Below are 18,797 nucleotides of genomic sequence, written 5' to 3'. Positions count from 1 at the left end.
ATTATACTTTCAAAAAGCCTACAGGCTAGATTTAATAGATTTATCATAAACCTGTGAGTTATAAATATCAACAGTAAGTTGCAAAATGAGATCATTATATGTGGAAACCAAAAAAACAGCGAAAAGTGCCCAAGAGTCCCTCACATATTGGAGCAGAGTCAATACTTTTCCTAATTTACATATATTCATGAAATAGATTCTAGTAAAGTAATCAAGTAAGTAAACATATTAAATATGAACTCTTTTTAAAACTGGAAAGAAATCTTGATGAAGCAATGAAATAATTTAAAACGACAGGCAATTTTAGAAAAGAAAATTAAATGGTAAATGTATGTAAAAGGAATTTTAACTACAAATATAGTATGTCCAATGTTGACCTGTGAAATACAAATTCTGATTTAGATCATTTATTCTGAATAGAACATTATGAAATTTGACAAGAACAGGCCATTCAGACATATTTAACATTAGACCATTAATGTGCAGGCAGCACCTTCCTCTTGAAGATGGAAATGCTTTTTTGGCTTTATTGCTTTTCAGTTAGTCATGTATGCCCAACCACAATGCACTCCAGCTGCCAAGGATAAGGAAGAATTTTGGGGACTTGTAACCATAGTTACATGATGTAATGATTCTGCCAGAAACTGTCTTCAAAGGTTGAATACTTTTCCTTGATTGTTTAAATAACAATATGTTGCAGAACACTTCCTCAAGTGCTGTGTTTTTTCACGTGTCAATAATACTAAGAACCTTCACTGCTGCAATGTGCAGTCTCAATTCCTCTGCAGCAACCATCTACAGTAATCCCTCGCTATATCGCGCTTCGACTTTCGCGGCTTCACTCTATCGCGGATTTTATATGTAAGCATATCTAAATATATATCGCGGATTTTTCGCTGGTTCGCGGATTTCTGCAGACAATGGGTCTTTTTATTTCTGGTACATGCTTCCTCAGTTGGTTTGCCCAGTTGATTTCATACAAAGGACGCTATTGGTGGATGGCTGAGAAGCTACAGAATCAGAGCATGCGGTTAAGTTCCTGGGTGCTGATTGGCTCAGCGACGGAGAGCAGCATTCGATTCCACTTTGTGAGCGAGGAAGATAAAGAATAAGAGGACCCAGCACAGGAAGAAGACGCCGGCCTAACTCTCGAGCGTCTCGTGACCATTCTACGAATAGCAAAAGATCTCCAGACATCAGCTGAAGAATGGGACCTGCAAATTCTTTGCAATTTAGAAATGCTCTTGACGACGCCACGGAAGTGTATAATTAACCTCCTTACACAAATGAAAAAGCAGCGCCAGCAACTGCCCATCACGATGTTCCTTACCCACAAAACACCACCTAGTACGTCTTCAGTGGAAGAAGAAACTCCAGATGACAATGGCGGTGCTACACAGCCGCCTGAAGAGGCTCCTTTAGAACAGCTGTAACTCTCTCCTTTGTTGTGCAGTAACATTTATCTCCTCGTTATCAGACATCATGTCATTGTTGGCGAGTACCCATAACTAATTTTCTACGTACTTAGTACATGTACGTGCGTTTAGTGTAACTGTACACACATTTTATACAATTTTTCTTGCATTGTACGTATTTATTGCTGGTGGCCTGTCTATCGTAATGGCTGTAACATATGTGATATCGGAGATGCTTGATATCTTTAAAACATTTAGGTTTTACTGTATAGAAACAGTGTGTTTACATACATAATTTCAATGAATCTTACCTAATATCTAAGAGAATATAAAGGGTTTATGGTGTATAACTGTGTGGGAAATGTTTGTAAGAGTGTGGGAGAGTTTATAAGGGCTTACAATATATAAAAATAACCATATAAACATAAGGTTTTTACTTCGCGGATTTTCACCTATCGCATTGGGTTCTGGAACGCAACCCCCGCAATCAAAGAGGGATCACTGTACATACAATACCCTGCAATCCCATTTCTTTGAGTTTTTTGCCTACACTCTGATGTGGGACTTTATCAAAAATCTTCTGTAAAGTATGATAAATAATATCATATATACCAATCAGATTGAATCCCCTGCGGTGGGTTGGCGCCCTGCCCGGGATTGGTTCCCTGTGCGCCCTGTGTTGGCTGGGATTGGCTCCAGCAGACCCCTGTGACCCTGTGTTCGGATTCAGCGGGTTGGAAAATGGATGGATGGATGGAGATTGAATCCCTTTCTTGCTTCCTCATATAATTCCAGCATGTTAGTAAAACAGGACCTCCCTATCTGAACCTTTGCTGATTACCCTTTAACACTCCTGTTCTTGTCATCTGTTGTTCAATCTTTTCCTTAAAAATTTCTTCTAATAATATACCCATGATGCATATTAAGTTTAATTGCCTATAGTTATTTGGCTCTACCCAGTCTCCCTTTTTCTATAGCAAGATAATATTTGCTATATTCCAGTCCTTAGGAATTACCCAGTGTCCAGTGTACAACACATGTCAAGGGTTTATGTACATTATGTACTCATTAACTTCCTTAAGCACTTGAGGATACAGTAAATTTTATCTGGTCCTAGTGACTTGTTTGATTGCAGCTTTTCTAATCCAAGCCTCACTTCTCCCTCTACTCTTTCAAATCACTAAGTACCTTTTGGCAGTGGCTGTTACTGCTGAGAGGTTATCCACTTCTTCACATAAAAAGTATTGTCTTAATGTAGCCAGTTACAGCAATAAACAAAATATTAGGCCATATCATAAGAACCCAATTAAAAATATAAGAGTTTTAAGTACAAATCTTATCATGAGCAAGTGTGATCTAATTCACAGCACTGCGTTATAGTCACCATATTAAAGAAAAAACTAGCCAACCTGCGGCGTACCATACGCCGCATAATCAGGCCACTTTTTTAATGATTTTTAAGCACAGGGAGAAAATTAACATTTAAAAAATTGGTAATGTAATAAATCACCAAGAAAAGTAACATTTCATGTGCCCACCCCCAACTCGTCACCTGAGTCATTTTCCTCTTTGCACAGTCCATATGCACGTGTGAGTCACGTAGACTTTTCATTGTTGTTTGCGGTTTTGGCTGCTTTTCTATATATAATCCACCAAGTCACCCGACCATGGTAGTACTGGGGGGGGTAATGGTGTGTGTACAAAGGGCAGGGACGCAATCAGTGCGAGAGTATGACCCGCTAGCCATGTTTTTGAAAGTTTGGCCCTGTGCCTTATTAATTGTCATCGCAAAGGCAAATCTAACAGGAAATTGTCTTCGTGTTAAAGTAAAAGGAAAATCATCCACGACAAACAAACTGTTTTACACGCTGCATACCAACCCGCGGCATAGTATACGCTGCATAATCATGCCGTTTTTTTAATGTTTTTTAAGCAGAGGGAAAAAAATGAACATTTCCAAAATCCGGAACGCTGCTTTCAGTAAGTACAATGCACACGCGTTTAATTTGTCGGCCACTTTTTGCCAGCCGTCTTTTCTGGTTTGGGCTGCTTTTACAGTGTTACCGCTTGTGCATATTAAATCTTGAAATCCTTCACGTAACTAATTAATTAACTAACACCCACCCACCCAGCTTGTGTGAAAAAAATGCGCCCGTTCTTTCATCATTTTGTTGCAGCCTATCAAAGACTTGCTGATCATGCTTTTAGACTCAATATACATTGTCTTTTCACTCAGCGCGGGGGTGCGCATTCATCTCGGATTATTGCATCCAGCCAGTCTGCTAGACTAATCTGCTACACGGCTGCATTTGAAAAACCGACTTATCCCGGATGAGTTTCACCAGCATTAATGATTAAGAATCTGGTTGGAACAATCCCTGCATCCACAGGGGTTCACCAGGACCAAGTTTGGGAAACACTGCTGAACACAGACGAAACCGACTCAGGTGAGGAGTTGGGGCGGGCAAAGTGGTTGCAGCTATTGATTATTCAGTGTTGTTTGCCTGGGTGTCTGATCTGCTCGACGGGATCATAAATAAAAGGAAAACAATGTGAAGGCAATGTCACAGGTGATCCTGTGGTATAGCGGATCCACAGCTCCCCTTCAAAAGGCCATTTTTAAATAAATAATCATCGCACTCACAGCGTAGCGAGGGGCGTGGAAGTGTGGCTGAAACGGTTTCCAGGTGGAGTCGTGCTGCGGGCATTTCTCCCCTGTGCAGTGTGCGAGCGAGTGAGGAGAGAGAGAAAGCCGGTATGTTACAGTGAGCGAGAGCAGGCTCGAAGGAAATGTGTTCCTGTGGTATAGCGGGTCCATAACTCTCCTTCAAAAGGCCATTTTTAATCAGGCGACTGACAGTAGTGGAGTCAGGCACAGAGAAGGTCAGCTGGTGAGAGAGTGTCTCGACTGTTGCAGGGTCTGCATCGGTGAAGCAGGTGAGACTCTAATGAAAAAGAGGCACAGGGCTTATTGGTTTTTAAAGACTGCTTCCTTCATTGTGTTTTAACCTCAGTTTTAAAGGATTGCGCGGCTCTCTCTCTCTCGCGCCGCCTGTGTGTGTGCCTCTGTCTCTCTGTGGCGCTGCCTATGTGTATGCGCGGCTCTCTCTCTCAGGCTGCCTGTGTGTGCGTATGTCTCTCTCTGGCGCTGCCTCTGTGTAAACCAAGGTTCCACTAAGGTTGACTAATGAAAAGTCAATGTGGCTCAGAGTTGCAAGTGGACTGTGGCACAAACAAACATAAATGATGGCATGTTTTCCGAGGCGTTGCTTCCAAGTTGGTGGGCGTGGCTCTGCGAGTTTTCGTCGTATCCAATGGTCTAAGAGTTGGTGGCCGTGGCTTCTTCCTGCGTGCGCCATTGGCGTCTTACTTGTCGGCGGTTTAGTGAATCCACGCCCCTTCCGGCGTGCTTTCCATGGGTGGCTACTTGTTGGCGGCTTAGTGAATTATATATATAGATGGCTTACAAGTGCAACTCTGGACACAGAGAGGAAACTGACCGTCTAGTCTGGCCTTCCGAAAGATATTGATAAAGTCAACACAGCATTTTTTCATATAAATACACTGATGAAAATTGAGAGAAATATTTAAATCTATCCACAAATAGTCTAACAAAACATTGTAGGACTCAAGAACAAATTATTGAGTAATGTAGTTGAAGCAGACATCCCACTGGTAACTACAAAAATGTGGGGGAAAAATATAGATGCAACCTAAATATTGTCAAATCATCCATCCATCCATCCATGTTCCAACCCGCTGAATCCGAACACAGGGTCATGGGGGTCTGCTGGAGCCAATCCCAGCCAACACAGGGCACAAGGCAGGAACCAATCCTGGGCAGGGTGCCAACCCACCGCAGGACACACACAAACACATCCACACACCAAGCACACACTAGAGCCAATTTAGAATCGCCAATCCACCTAACCTGCATGTCTTTGGACTGTGGGAGGAAACCGGAGCGCCCGGAGGAAACCCACGCAGACACGGGGAGAACATGCAAACTCCACGCAGGGAGGACCCGGGAAGCGAACGCAGGTCCCCAGGTCTCCCAACTGCGAGGCAGCAGCACTACCCACTGCGCCACCGTGCCGCCCTATTGTCAAATCACTGAAGCTTTATTAAAAAATGAATTTAGACTGATTCTAAAATTTCTTTGATTCTCAAATACAGGTTACAGAAGCTGGAAGGTCTCACAGAGGACAATATTATTTCAATTCTTGTTTTCTTCTTTCCTGTCAATAAATGTGTAATTTCCAATAACTGTTTAGCATGGTAGAAGAATCTCTGTTCACACTATTTACCACCTAAGACAGTTTGAGACAGGCGAGTTCAAAGACGGATCACTTTTGTAAAATGCTGGTTTTGTGCTTCCTCCTGAAAATGTTGCTATCAGTTTCTGTTCACTGGAAGAATAAAGTATAGAGCCCAATAACTAGGTTGTAAAAATGGTCTTCTATGTAATAAGTTCATAGAAAACATATATTTTGTACATTATTAAGTAAGTATTTGTTACATGTGAATAATAAGAATAAATGTCACATTTCAGTTTCAAACATAAGTTGACACTTTTTCATAAAATAAAGAATTAAAGTGTCAGTTGCGGCTGACTTGTGTTGCTACCACCTTCTGCTTTTTCAATTAGGTAAAAAAAAGAGTAATAATGATAAAAATGACATTAATTCCAAAGTAAAGAAGGTAGCAGATTTAAACCATTTCCAGGGAATGGTCAATTTTAGAAAACAGTCAGTCAGTCATTTTCTAGCCCGCTTAGTCCAGAACAGGGTCGCAGGGGGAGCTGGAGCCTATCTCAGCTAATACAAGGCACAAGACAGGGCGCCAATCCATCACAGGGCAAACACCCACACACTGGGGCCAATTTAGTATCGCCAATCTACCCAACCTGCACGACTTTGGACAGTGGGAGAAAATCATACGGACACAGGGAGAACATGCCAACTCCATGCAGGGAGGACCCAGGAAGTGAACCCTGGTCTCCTTACTGCGAGACAGCAGCACCACTGTCCCAAGAGCCAAAAGATGGAGTGACAAAATCATAGAGGCAAAACAAGCATATAGCTAAAGAAACAAACATGGTGGTCTAAATGCTCCAGACTTCTTGGAGTCACCTTATCAGCAGGATAGTGCAGAGAAGTAGACGTGGGCAGAGAGGGTGTTGGAAATCAAGTAAGCAAACAAGAGGCCAATACACTACATGATGACTAGCAATGTAGGTACCAGCCATTAAACGGGACACAAAATGACATCCTTAAAATTATAATAAAGTAATGTGTGTATTACAAAACCAAAGTACAAGTGTACACAATATCCAAGAGATGAAAAAGAAGAAGAAAAACATATTGAATTTATATAGCACTGCTCATAGAGAATGTAGAGCCACTTCAACCACCACCAATAGGCAGCATTCACCTGGATTATGCTAGGGAAGCCATTTATATGCCAGTATCGCTCACCATACATTAGTTATTAGGTGGTGAAGAGGTGAGAGTAACAGTTAGCCAGTAAGGGATGGGGAATAATTAGGAGCTGGAATGACCAGGCTGTGATAAGCAATTTGACCAGGACATCAGGAAACACCCTTCTCTTTATGAAAGATGCTCAGGGATCTTCCATTACTGCAGACGGTAAGGTCCTTGACTTTATGCCTCAACTAAAGGACGGCGCCAATTTTACAGCACCGTGTCCCCAACACTGCACTGGGACACTGGGATCCAAACACAGACCACAGGATAAATGCCCCCTGCAGGACTCACCAACACCTCTTCTAGCAGTGACCCAAGCTTTTTCCTTGATGCTCTTCCATCCAAGTACTGGCCGGGCCCAAACATGCTTAGCTTCAGGTGGCTTACCTGTTCAGAAAGTGCATGTGGTATGGCTTCTGACAAAACAGATATTAAGCCATGAATGCAACAAGAACATGTAAGAAAATTGTCCAAAAACTGTGCAAGTTTAGAACTGTTGGTACCAGGGCTGAGATGGTGTTTCCTTTTGGGGGGCGATACCTCCCTAGTTGGAATAAGTTCTTTTGTAATTGCGGCATTTTAAGTAACCGAAAACTATATAGATATGATATTGAAAGGCGATACCTCTCCCATAGTGATATGCCGGTAAAAATCTCATAAGTGAAAATAACTTAGCTTTCTTTACTGACGATTTACGCGGCATTACAGACGAAGGAAGCCATGACAACACTTTGTGTATAGTTTGTCATTTTTTGTCGCTGCGCTGAAAAGATTTTCAGGATGGATAACGTAATCTTCCATCCATCCATCGGCTTCAAAGTATTTGGCTGATGTCCAAGTCTTTTATACTGGTTCCTCCAAGTGCAGGCCCTTACTTAGGTTCCAAACAAGGGAAGGAGAGGATTCCATTTCATCTCTAACATACAGAAATAGTACAATGCCCATTTTCATAGTTGTACCTTCTCTCTTCAAATGCTTGCCTAGTAGTTCTAAATGCTGAGAGCCCCTGTGTGCTAACTCTGGCCTGTCCTGTACATGTGAGTGGATTTATACAATAACTATTGTACAGAGCACAGTGACATTAAACTTCTATTCTTATTACAGATGGAAATGCTTTTTCATGCTTATATGTTATCATGTATGGATTTTTGCAATTCTCTTTTCACTTGTCCGAGTAAAGTTGGTTTGGCTCGTCATCAGACTCTTCAAAATGAAGCTGCCAGGCTTTTAAAACGCGCACAAATGGACCCAATTTTATTCTCTCTATCTTGGATTCCAGTGGAATTTAGGATCCGGTTCAAAATTCTGACACTCACTTACAGAGCTCTTCATGGTCCAGTTCCCCAATATAACATAAACCTTCCTCAGCATCACAGCACAGGCTGCGCATTGAGATCTGCTCAGTTGGATCTCCTTTCGGTTCCTCATACCAGACTAAAGGCATGGGGGGAATCGTGCATTCCAGTCCATTGCTCCAAGGTTATGGGATGGACTTCCACAGACGCTGAGCTCAGCAGAATCTGTTGGATTGTCCAAGTGTCAACTTGAGATGCATCTGTTCAGACAGGCATTTCGGTAGCTTTGCCACCTGTGGGTGACTGTTATTTTATGTTGTTTTGATATTTCATGTTATTCTTTCTGTTCAGCACTTTGTGGCTTTAATCCGTGATACAATAGGTGCTTTATAAATACATTTTTACTTCACTTAATCTGATCCTGCCAGGCAGAGCACAGAAGATTATTGGTGATGCAGCACTTAATCCCAGTTTCTTCAGAAACCAGTATGGGACATATGCAGGGTCATCACTCCAAACAAAAGGTCAGAATAAGAAAGACCCAATGCTGTAAGCGGTTGCTATATTTCTTCACTAAATGTTGATAGCAATGAACATTTTCTTACAGGTTCATTATCAACTTATTAGCACCATATGCAGTGACTCTACTAAATATGAATACAGTAATCCCTCACCTATCGCGGGGGTTACGTTCCAGAGCCCCCCGCGATAGGTGAAAATCCGCGAAGTAGCGACCTATATTTATTTTATTATTTATACATATTTTAAGGCTTTATAAACCCTTCCCACACTCTTATAAACCTTTCTCACTCTCTTGTTAACCTTTCCCACACTCTTATAAACACTTCCTATGCTCTTAAACACTTTCTACATTCTTAAACACCACAGACCAACACTGCACACTGCACGCAGCGATCAGACGTCAATGTGTCTGCACTCGCTTTGTGAAGGGGGACAGCTGAACTCACGCTGAGCAGAAATGGACTTTGTGCTGCTTCTGCCAAAATGCCTGCTTGTCGCTCTGCGCGTTCGGAAGGAGGAGGAGTGTGTGTGTGGTTTTGTGAGGGCTGAACACACGTTCGCTCAAACCCCCCTCCCCGGAGGCGCAGTTCGCATTGTCAAGGGGGTGGGGAGCTGAATGAACGCTAAGGAGAAGTGGACTTGGTGCTGGCTTTGTGCTGCTTGTCGCTCTGCCTGTCAATAATTTAAAAGCCTGTACATCACCAATTTTCCTGTCTCACTGTCTTGTCTTGCGTGAAGTTAAAATGTTTTATAATAGTGAGATGTTACTCATATCCTTAGCCCGACATCCACATATCATATGTGTTAACAAAGTGTGTTTTATAAGTTTACATGTGTTTAAAGCATGTGGGATGGGTATTTTAAGGCTTAAACTATAAAAATGTTTATTTATATGGTCTTTCTATATTGCGGATTTTCTCCTGTTGCTGATGGGTCTGGAACATAACTTCCGCGATAGGCGGGCAATCACTTGTATTTAAAAACCCGCGAAGTCGTGAATCCGCGAAAAGTGAACCGCGAAGTAGCGAGGGATTACTGTATGTTTATTAATCTTCACATAGAGTCATCTCCTTGTCAGAAGGGGACCTTGTTTTTCGATTTCCTGGATAATCCAGTTACTGATTGTGTCAGGGTTGTCTGTGTAGGTATTTGCTGTCTTGCAAAGCAGCATGTCTGTATTTACCTGAAATTAACATGTTTGACAATATTGGTTTCGAATCAGCAGATCTGTACTCATTAATGGTTGGTAACAATACACTTTGTTAACTTGTGTTTTTATTAATTGTTAAACCCAGGAAATTTAGATGTGCCATTGATTAAACTGATGGTCCAGGACTGACAACAGCAGGGACTGAAGTAGATTTAAACTCCTGGGCAGCAGAAGGCAGAGAGGACAGTCCACAGAAAACGCTGCCAAGACACTCAGACAGAGCACAGGGGCTCGCTGGCAGACGAGGGTACCTGGCTGGCACGACGTGAGGCACAAGGACGGCAACATTTACTTCCAGGGAGGAAGAGACAGCTCCACAAGGAGACGCCAGTTGTGGGTCCAGCGAGAGAGGGAAGCCGCATGAGAGGACCAAGCAAAGCTGGCAGACGAGAAATGAGGCGTGCCTAGGTCACAGCAACACCAGGAGCCAGAGTGGAATAAAAGGAACGACGAAGAGAGGCTGACAGGGATTTAATGGTTTGATGAAACTTCTGTTGGGAAACGAGTGTCCGGTGAACAGAGTGCATCCGTGGACAGTTGAACGATTAAGTGTTGGGGTAACACAGTGAGCAACTTGGACTCTGCACCACTAAAGGTTGTATCCTCCGATTCTTGTTTTTAATGGACTTTTAGAGTGTGGACTGTGTATTTTCCTTTTAAAAAAGGAAATTAATTCCTGATATGTTTAGGTTTTGTTATGTTCGTTTATCTTTTTAATGTACCTTATATTGTCTTGTGTAATAGAACTTACTGTTGTTTTTTTCTGAAATTACTGTTGTGTCTTTCATTGTGTGTTTACTCACCGCCCAATTTAAAGGAACCTGTTTGCTATTATTGGTAAATATCAGGAGTTCCCAGTCTCTTAATAAAACTGGGTGGCGTAGTCGGATATTTTAATGGTGTCTTAAGTTAGATTACCTATAAGTGTGACCAGGCACCTGTGACATCCTGACATGTTAAGCACCAGCATTTTTCACTTTGTCATAGATTTTGCATACAAGAAAGAAGTTGTCCCCCAATGTTGTCAGTACATAATGCAGCAGAGCATCATTTATATCATTATGTGCATGTATCACATGAAGCACCTTATATAAGATGAAAGTCATGAAACCCACCACGCATCTGCCGAATGTAATGACCAGACATGATTAGCAAACCTAGTTTCCTGATTTGCCAGCTGCACTGAACATTTACTTCTCCTTTTTATTTTCAAACTGCTGTGGCAAATGATCTTTTTCACAGAGAATAAAAATTAATCTTCTTCATACAGTGGCATAATAACAACTTAATAGGTCCAACATATTATGTATTAAATCTGACGTTAGGAAAGCTTTGGTCTCCTTCAGTTTTTTCAGCTTATTTGCAGATGCAAAGATTAATTGAATCCTGCTTGTGTTTGTTTACTCACAAAATGTCTGTTAAATTCTGTAATCTTTATCAAAACTATGGGTTAAAATAAGGCCAACATTAAATAGCACCGTTCTCATTCCCTACCACCTTCGCTGTCACTTCCCCCACATTTTTATATCTTAAATCATTCTTGAGGCAGATTGAAGTGCCAGAAAAATTAAGAAAAACATACTAAGTCATTGCAATACAAACACTGACTTAATCAGTTTTAACGCGAAAAGATTCTGACAAAAGAAGAGAAGAAGCGGGCTGCTAGGGTGGAGAGAAGTAGAGCTGCTCACAAAGCAACAAGCATATCAACCTCTGAGCAAATGAATGCTAAACATACGGAGAAAGAGGATAAAAACTAGGAATGCTCAAGCCAAGTGTATTCACTGCACGTTATTGTGCAGTGCGCCATTACTGGTTATCTAATAATTAATCTTTGGAATTTCCAATTGTTAGTTTTTGAGCATTGCCCCATTAAAAGATTTGTAAGACAGGTCGACTCCAGATTCAGTCTAGCGTTTCTAACCTCTGTCTCTTGATCACACAACAGAATGTACTTTTTATGAACAAATGTGTAATATAATGGGATGAGCTGGAAGTTCTAAGGAACATTGTTGTCAGCAGCAGAGATTTCAAGGGGCATTTGTTTAGGAGTCAGCAAGCAAATCACCAGAGAGATTTAGCAGAACAGGTCAGTACTATTTTTTAAAGTTCCTGGAATAAAATAGAATCAAAGCCATAAAACAAAATCAAACCAGAAATCCTTTCTCTAATTCTCTATTTTTTTTTTACTTTATGTTTGAGTATTAATATCTCATAAAGTCTTTCATTTGATCAGTGAAAGTGACAATGAAGGCTTGTAACTTTGTTCAGTTCTATTTCAGTTAATACACTTTTCTCTGACTTTTTGTATTTTTTTCTTTCAGGTTTTGAACCTTGCTAAATTCAGTTTTGTTTTGGGATATTTAGTGTTTTTTTTTTTTATTTCTATGCATTCTTTTGTTTATCATGACGACATTTGCTTTTTACCGGCACCGTTATGTGCTCTCATCATCAGGATGCTATTGTCCATTTTCAGTGACATGGCTCTGGAAGTCATCAGTGTGACAGCATGTAAGCCAACATCACGAGACAATATCTGTCCAAGTTTGTGGATACAAAATCAAATCCTTTCATGAGTGTATTTTCTTTTGAATTCCCACTATTTAGATTCTCGACCACGATTTTTTGATCATGTTTTGGACTTTGTTGCATGATTAAGTTTGACTTTCGAGCAATGAGCCCCGCTGGTCTTTTAGGTTTTTGAATTCCCACTATTTAGATTTTTCTGCTTTTGATTCTCAACCACAATTTTTTGATCATGTTTTGGACTTTGTTGCATTATTTGTTTTGAATTTCTAGCAATGGCCCCTGCTAGTCTTATGATCCCACTGTTCACATCGTATTTTCATTTGGCCTTCATGGCCTACTATTTTCCAATAATCCTGGCAAGAACGTCACAGTGATAACAATAAAAAATAGTAGAATAGAAATAAAAATATTAATAACAGAGTGAAACAAAACCACACCCAAAGCCTTTGAGCAGCAATTTGTTCCTGCCAGTATTTGTTATTCCCTACAGCTGTTTAGGTTTATTTTTTCTGATTTTATATTTCATAAATTTTCTAGGACAGTGGTGGATTGGTGGGCAGGTTTCATGGTGTTGCTACAGGTGGGCACAGAGTGCTGTACATTTTCTAAATGATGAGGAAATGAACCAACAAAACTATTTCCTTAGTAAACATCCTGCTTTGCAGTTGTCGTACTACACCTACATTTGTCTTGCCAACACCTACTCTGAGTTAACATTGTTATGTCACAAAATAAAGATGATTCTCAGAAAGCATAAAATAGATTTAGGACAAAGTGCTCTCCCAAGAATCATTTTGCTATTAATACTGTTTGCAGATATACAGTGCTTCAAAAAGCCCTAAGTGGCTCACACCTATTGATTAAACAAAAAGAATAGAAATATTTATGATGGAAAAACTTTTGCTGCTGTAACTTAATTGATTACAGTGGTTTGGTAAAGAAGGGATGGTTTGTAACTGAAATAAATTACCCAGCCGGCTGTGGAGCCTTCTGAAACTAGAGAGTGTTGTCAAACTTGCAGCTATTATTCTACTTACATTGCATAATTCAAAAATAATAAAACAGAATTATTTTTTACTCCTTCTCAGCATGTATCTGATAAGTCTTCTGCTATTTATTTTGAGGCTGATCACAAGCGTAATGCATGCCACATATGAAGTTATATCTTTAAATACGTTGTTGCTTATCATTGTTATGCCTGTATCTTTTTCATAATTTCACGTCATGTTATATTCTGTTCCTTTTTAATCCAGACCAGGGTTGCAGGGGGCTTGAGTCTATCCCACTCAGCACAGGGAACAAGGCAGGAACAAACCCTGGACACAGTGTCGGTCCATCACGGTGTTTGAAGATTATATAATCAAATTAATAATTTGGCATTACAAAGGTTTCCTAGTAAATTTCTGGGCTGTTTTGTACCTTTAGGAACATGAAGTTAAGAAATAATATGTGTACTTTTGCTATGAACTATTAGGAAATTGTTGTAGTGTGAAATTTTGCATATAAGTTGATAAATATTTTGTATGTCTTTATTTGTAACTTATAACACTAATGTCTATCATTGATAAGAACAGTAATGGTTTGATGATTAAGAACCAGTCCTTTGTAATTTTATAACAGGGTTGGGGGACGTGCCTCAAACAAGTTTGCCAAATGTTTCACTGATGGAGTCTCTCAATCAACCCCCACAGGAAAGCCAGACTGCCTAGCTGGCAAGCTTCACCTTAACAAATGGGTTTGGGGGCAGGTGTGAAGGTATTCTGTGCCACATTGGTCTGAAGTATGGCTGTTTGGAATTGGCTTGTATCAAAAGACTTTAAGTACCATGACGTCCTATTGGCTGTAGGGGTTGGACAGAAAACCTATACATTTGCTTGCTTTACCCAACTCTCTCTCTCTGACAAACATCTGATAAAAGATCAACTCACACACCATGAACTGAACAGGACAACACAATGAAGAGCACAACTCGGCAGCCATATTGAGACAGGCATGCGGCCTGTTCTGAAGAAAGCTGACCATAAATGAGGACTTAAGAGACATTTTTAAATAACTAACAACTTTGTGTGCCACCTGAAACTACACATCAACATTTATCAGGTTGTATGGTTGCCAATATTCAAATGTACTTTGCATATTGTTATTATTTATGAATATTATCAATAATACATTATTTAAATTGTAACTTAACTCCTGCTTGTCTTTTACTACACCTAATTGCCTGAGGTTATAAATGTAGAAGGGAAGGTGAGGAGAAGTTTTATACTCTAATACCTTATAAACAGTGGTAAGTCTGAGAGATTTGAGGCATTGTGACAAAGGCTACATATGAACAATACAAAAGGGGAAAGTAGAGTAAAATATCACTCTACCAAGACCAAACAGAACTACTAGGAAATTACTTTAGTTTATTTTGGAAATGCCACAATGCCATTCTGTTTTTGTTATGGGTGCCCCCATTTTGAGCACCTGTGGTTAAGGACATGTTCATGGGTTGTGAGGCAACGTCTCTCAGAAACGACGCCAAGTGACTTCACCGGCTGGTAATGTGGATCGCTCATCATCCAAATCTGTTGATACCTTCAAAAGAGTTTGCTGTGTTTATTATTAGCGATTTCTGGTTACCACTTAGGAATTGTTCTGACTTCAGCATTTGTATACATTTTGGTTTAGATAAAGGATGGGACTGACTGACTTTTTTGACATTTCCGAATAACATTTTATCTTCTATCCCATTATTAGTTGCCCTTGTGGCCTGTTGGTTTGACATGCAGTAGGAATTTCATTTTACAATGTACAAATTCTTCCACTATTGTTTTAAAACCTTTGGGGCACAGAGAATATAAGCGACTCACACACAGTCAAAGTGAAAAAGTGGATGGCACGATAGTAGCACTGCTGCTTCGCAGTAAGGGGCCCATGGTTTGTGTCTTGGGTCCTCCCTGCGTGGAGTTTGCATGTTCTCCTCATGTGGGTTTCCTCCCACAGTCCAAACACATGCAGGTTAGGTGAACTGGCAATGTTAAATTGACCCTTGTGTGTGTTTGCCCAGTGATGGACTGGCGCCTTATTCGGGGTTTATTCCTGCTTTGTGCCCTATGCTAGCTGGCATAGACTCCTGCACTCCCGTGACCCTGGTCTGGATTAAACAGGTTAATAAATGACATGACTTAAATTGTATGATTATCTTCACAATCCATTGACTTACCCCTGCCCCATACAGCCTTTCTCACAAAAGAAAACAAAAAATAAAAACAGACAGAAAGACAACTAAATAAATAAAAATATTTGTTTGGGAAATGATGGTACTTTACCTTATAATGTATCCAGAAGAGGAAGAAGGCCTCTGGCTGGAGCTGAGATGGAATAATTAGAAATACTTTAGTATCCATATTAGATATTTATTTCTTTGTTTTTAACAATATATATGCAGTTGGGCTGAATAATAAGGATAAGCATAGTATGGCATGATAAAGCAGAAAATCAAGAGTTTTATAGACAAGCAGAGTACGCCTCACGCAACTTGAAACTGTATTCATTGTTTCAACGTGAATGAATTACTGTTCAGTAACACTGAAAATTCACCTGAGCCTTTTCAAAAGGCAAAAATGTATATAGTTCTAGTCTGTGTGTGTGATTGTAATATGTTTTATACAATACTGAGAGGTGCAGCAAGTTTTAGAAATAACTAAAAATGAGCTGAGTCTCAGGCTGCATAGTGTAACTCATTCTACTCCTGAGAAACATAAGCAACGTATTCACCCATCTATTTTTGGAACCAGTTTTTTTGTTTTAATTATAGGCTCACAAGGAAGCAGGACCTGAGCCCAGCCAGGAGGCCTTTCCATCACATGGCATATCCACATTCTCACTAGGAAAATGAACAAGCTGTATGTCTATGGAGTACCCAGAGTGCCAGGCTTGGTAAGATAGCAGACACTCTCCCAGGCGGTGAATATAACCAGAGTTTTGGAGATGTTAGGCGGCCACACTTGCCACTGAACCACATTGCCTCCTTTTTATAAACCCAACGTTGCCTAAAATATACCTGTAACACCAGATGATATCAGTCAAGGTGTCTCTGAGCCCTAAAAGAATCTTTGTTAGTTGGACAATGATGTGCAGTTGGTTCTCCTACCTGTCAGTGCTGGGATTTAAGAAGCTGGGCTCTGTTGGTGGTCTGTTTGATCGCTCTGTGGTATCTGCCTCAAACCTTACAAAGAATAAAAATAAAACTATTTTTTCCTGATTAAGTGAATGAATAGTACATAAAAGATGTTCATTTATTTCAGCAAGTAGAGGAGGTAAACTATTGTGTTACATCAGCAGATATCTGATACCAAAGTTAGGATCGGTTTTCTGTCTGATGTAAATGACGTCCACTGTGAACAAAAAGGAAAATTCACATTTTCCTTCTATACCTAGACAGGTCTTGCTGTAGTTCTCCATTTTCTTCGTCTTCCACGTTATTTTGGTTAATCCAGCTTAAATCATTCTTCAGTGAAGTCCGGACTTTCATCTGGTGCAGCACATTCCCTCTGTCTCCTTCCATGGATGAACTGAAAGCTACCATCAGATCAGGAGAGTCACATCTGAAGCAGTAAGTGTCTTACAAAGAGCTACTTATGCTGAACTATTAAAGTAATACTAGCAAAGGCCTGATTCAATGAATGTTTCATGGATGTCAAGACTAAAGCCTTATTTTCTATAAAGTGTATTTTATTACACAAGGTCAGTATTGATTAACAATTGAAATACAACTGAAGCTAGGATGAGTAGAGTCCATATTGGCCTAAGGAACTACAGACATTCAAATATTCTTTTATAATAATTTCCTATCAATATAATGAAAAGGTAAAGTAATAAAAATAATAATTAAAAGGTTTTTTGTTGACCCAGTTTACAAAACAATCACATACACCTTTAAGATGTGAAAAACAGTGGCAAACAGGAATTGGATTAGAAAAGCCCATTATGCTAAATATCAAGAATATGTCTGTTTGGGCTTTCTCTAGTCATTCTCTACAATACCCTTTCCTTTGAATATAGCTTTGTAGATGAGACAACAAATTAAATAGACAACTATTACCTTTCTTCATGGCAGAACCTTAAAATTGCACCACCTGGTAAGAAGAAAAATGGAGTCGATGTTTTATTATGTTACTTTAAAGGCATCTCACTTATTGTGAACCTTGCAAATTCTGCACTCGGAGCAAATGTACAACTTGATTTGTGGTGTATCTGTTGTTTTGGGAAAAAACACAGAAACAGTAGGTGAAACAGGCAATCAGCTGTCCCATTTCAGACCTTGTATTAATGTTAAAAAATAATTTACCTAAATTTCTGTTATTGGGCTTCATCATATAATAACTTGCTTTTTTTACAAAAGACTATAGTGTTCTTTAACTTTTTTTTTCTTTTTTTTTTTAGTAAATCAATTGTCTATTTTTTGATGACATCAGAACCACAAGGCCAGTAATCTTACAGCTGATTGGCTGAATGCTGTCAGAATAGAACCTTGTCTCGGTTTCGGCCCTCCCTCCATTCAGGTACAGTTCTCCTGTGGCCAGCCTACTCAAACCGCCATCTTAAAATTATACATTTGCATTAGACGAAGGGGAAGGGAAGTGAAAAAAGGAAGCCGTGCTAGTTTTAAGTGCTCAGACACACCAACTATCCATGCCTCAAGAGGCAAGTACTCATTTGGCAGGACTGCAAATGTCTGGCTTTGACATCATGAACGGCCTGCAAATCCAAATGAGCGCACACCTAAAGAGAAGCCTGAAGGAGTTAGGAGTTATAAAAAGATAGCAGATATCAAGTCAAAGCATGAGAAATCAAAACAGGGAGAAGCATTGTCAAAATTAGAAAAACAAAAGGCCAAAAACAACTTAATGCTAAAGTTCATTTATAAAAATAAAGAAAATGGCACTACAAACTAGCCAGGCTTCCTATTTTTTGACTTCACTGCCCCTCCATCATATCACCGCACTTTGATTAGTTTGGCCAAGCAACAAATTAAGATGGACACGAGTGAGGAAAGTAGCATGTGAAGGGAGTGACCATAAAAGAATCTATGTCCCATCATGTCAGTTGTATTGTTAGCCAAGAAGAAATGTTTACATTGTTATGACATAAACATTGCAGCTATTAAGTCAAATTAGTACATAAATTATTATAAAAAGCGGTCAGTTCATGACAGGCCAAATAATAATGTACAACTACAATGCCCTTCTTAATGTTTGAGACAAAGACCCATTTTTCCTTAATGTACATAATATGTTGTCATTTCTACATGGTGTGACCGAAATGTATGCAAATACCCATAAATTAAAGTCTA

The 18,797-nt window shown here is 39.9% G+C and overlaps 1 protein-coding gene across 6 annotated transcripts in view; it reads right to left on the bottom strand.

Moving 5' to 3' along the window:
- The window catches only part of znf185 (zinc finger protein 185 with LIM domain), a 95,869-nt gene that overhangs the window by 54,417 nt on the left and 22,655 nt on the right, over positions 1-18,797 (bottom strand). For 2 of the 6 annotated variants that reach the window (XM_028816039.2, XM_051934813.1), the window contains exons 2-5: positions 17,547-17,580; positions 16,879-17,023; positions 16,596-16,670; positions 15,772-15,813 (exon numbers count right to left, since the gene is read on the bottom strand). The exons of 1 other annotated variant lie outside the window; for it this stretch is intronic. In XM_028816039.2, the coding sequence (XP_028671872.1) occupies positions 15,772-15,813; positions 16,596-16,670; positions 16,879-17,023; positions 17,547-17,556 (272 nt within the window). In that variant the 5' untranslated portion in view covers positions 17,557-17,580. The remainder of the gene's footprint in view (positions 1-15,771; positions 15,814-16,595; positions 16,671-16,878; positions 17,024-17,546; positions 17,581-18,797) is intronic. 3 more of the 6 variants (XM_051934814.1, XM_051934816.1, XM_051934815.1) reach the window with 3 other exon arrangements.

This window comes from Erpetoichthys calabaricus, chromosome 12 (assembly GCF_900747795.2).
Source record: "Erpetoichthys calabaricus chromosome 12, fErpCal1.3, whole genome shotgun sequence".
Classification (NCBI taxonomy): Eukaryota; Metazoa; Chordata; class Cladistia; order Polypteriformes; family Polypteridae; genus Erpetoichthys; species Erpetoichthys calabaricus.
Note: the sequence above shows the minus strand (reverse complement) of the source record. Positions and strands in the feature narration are given on the sequence as shown.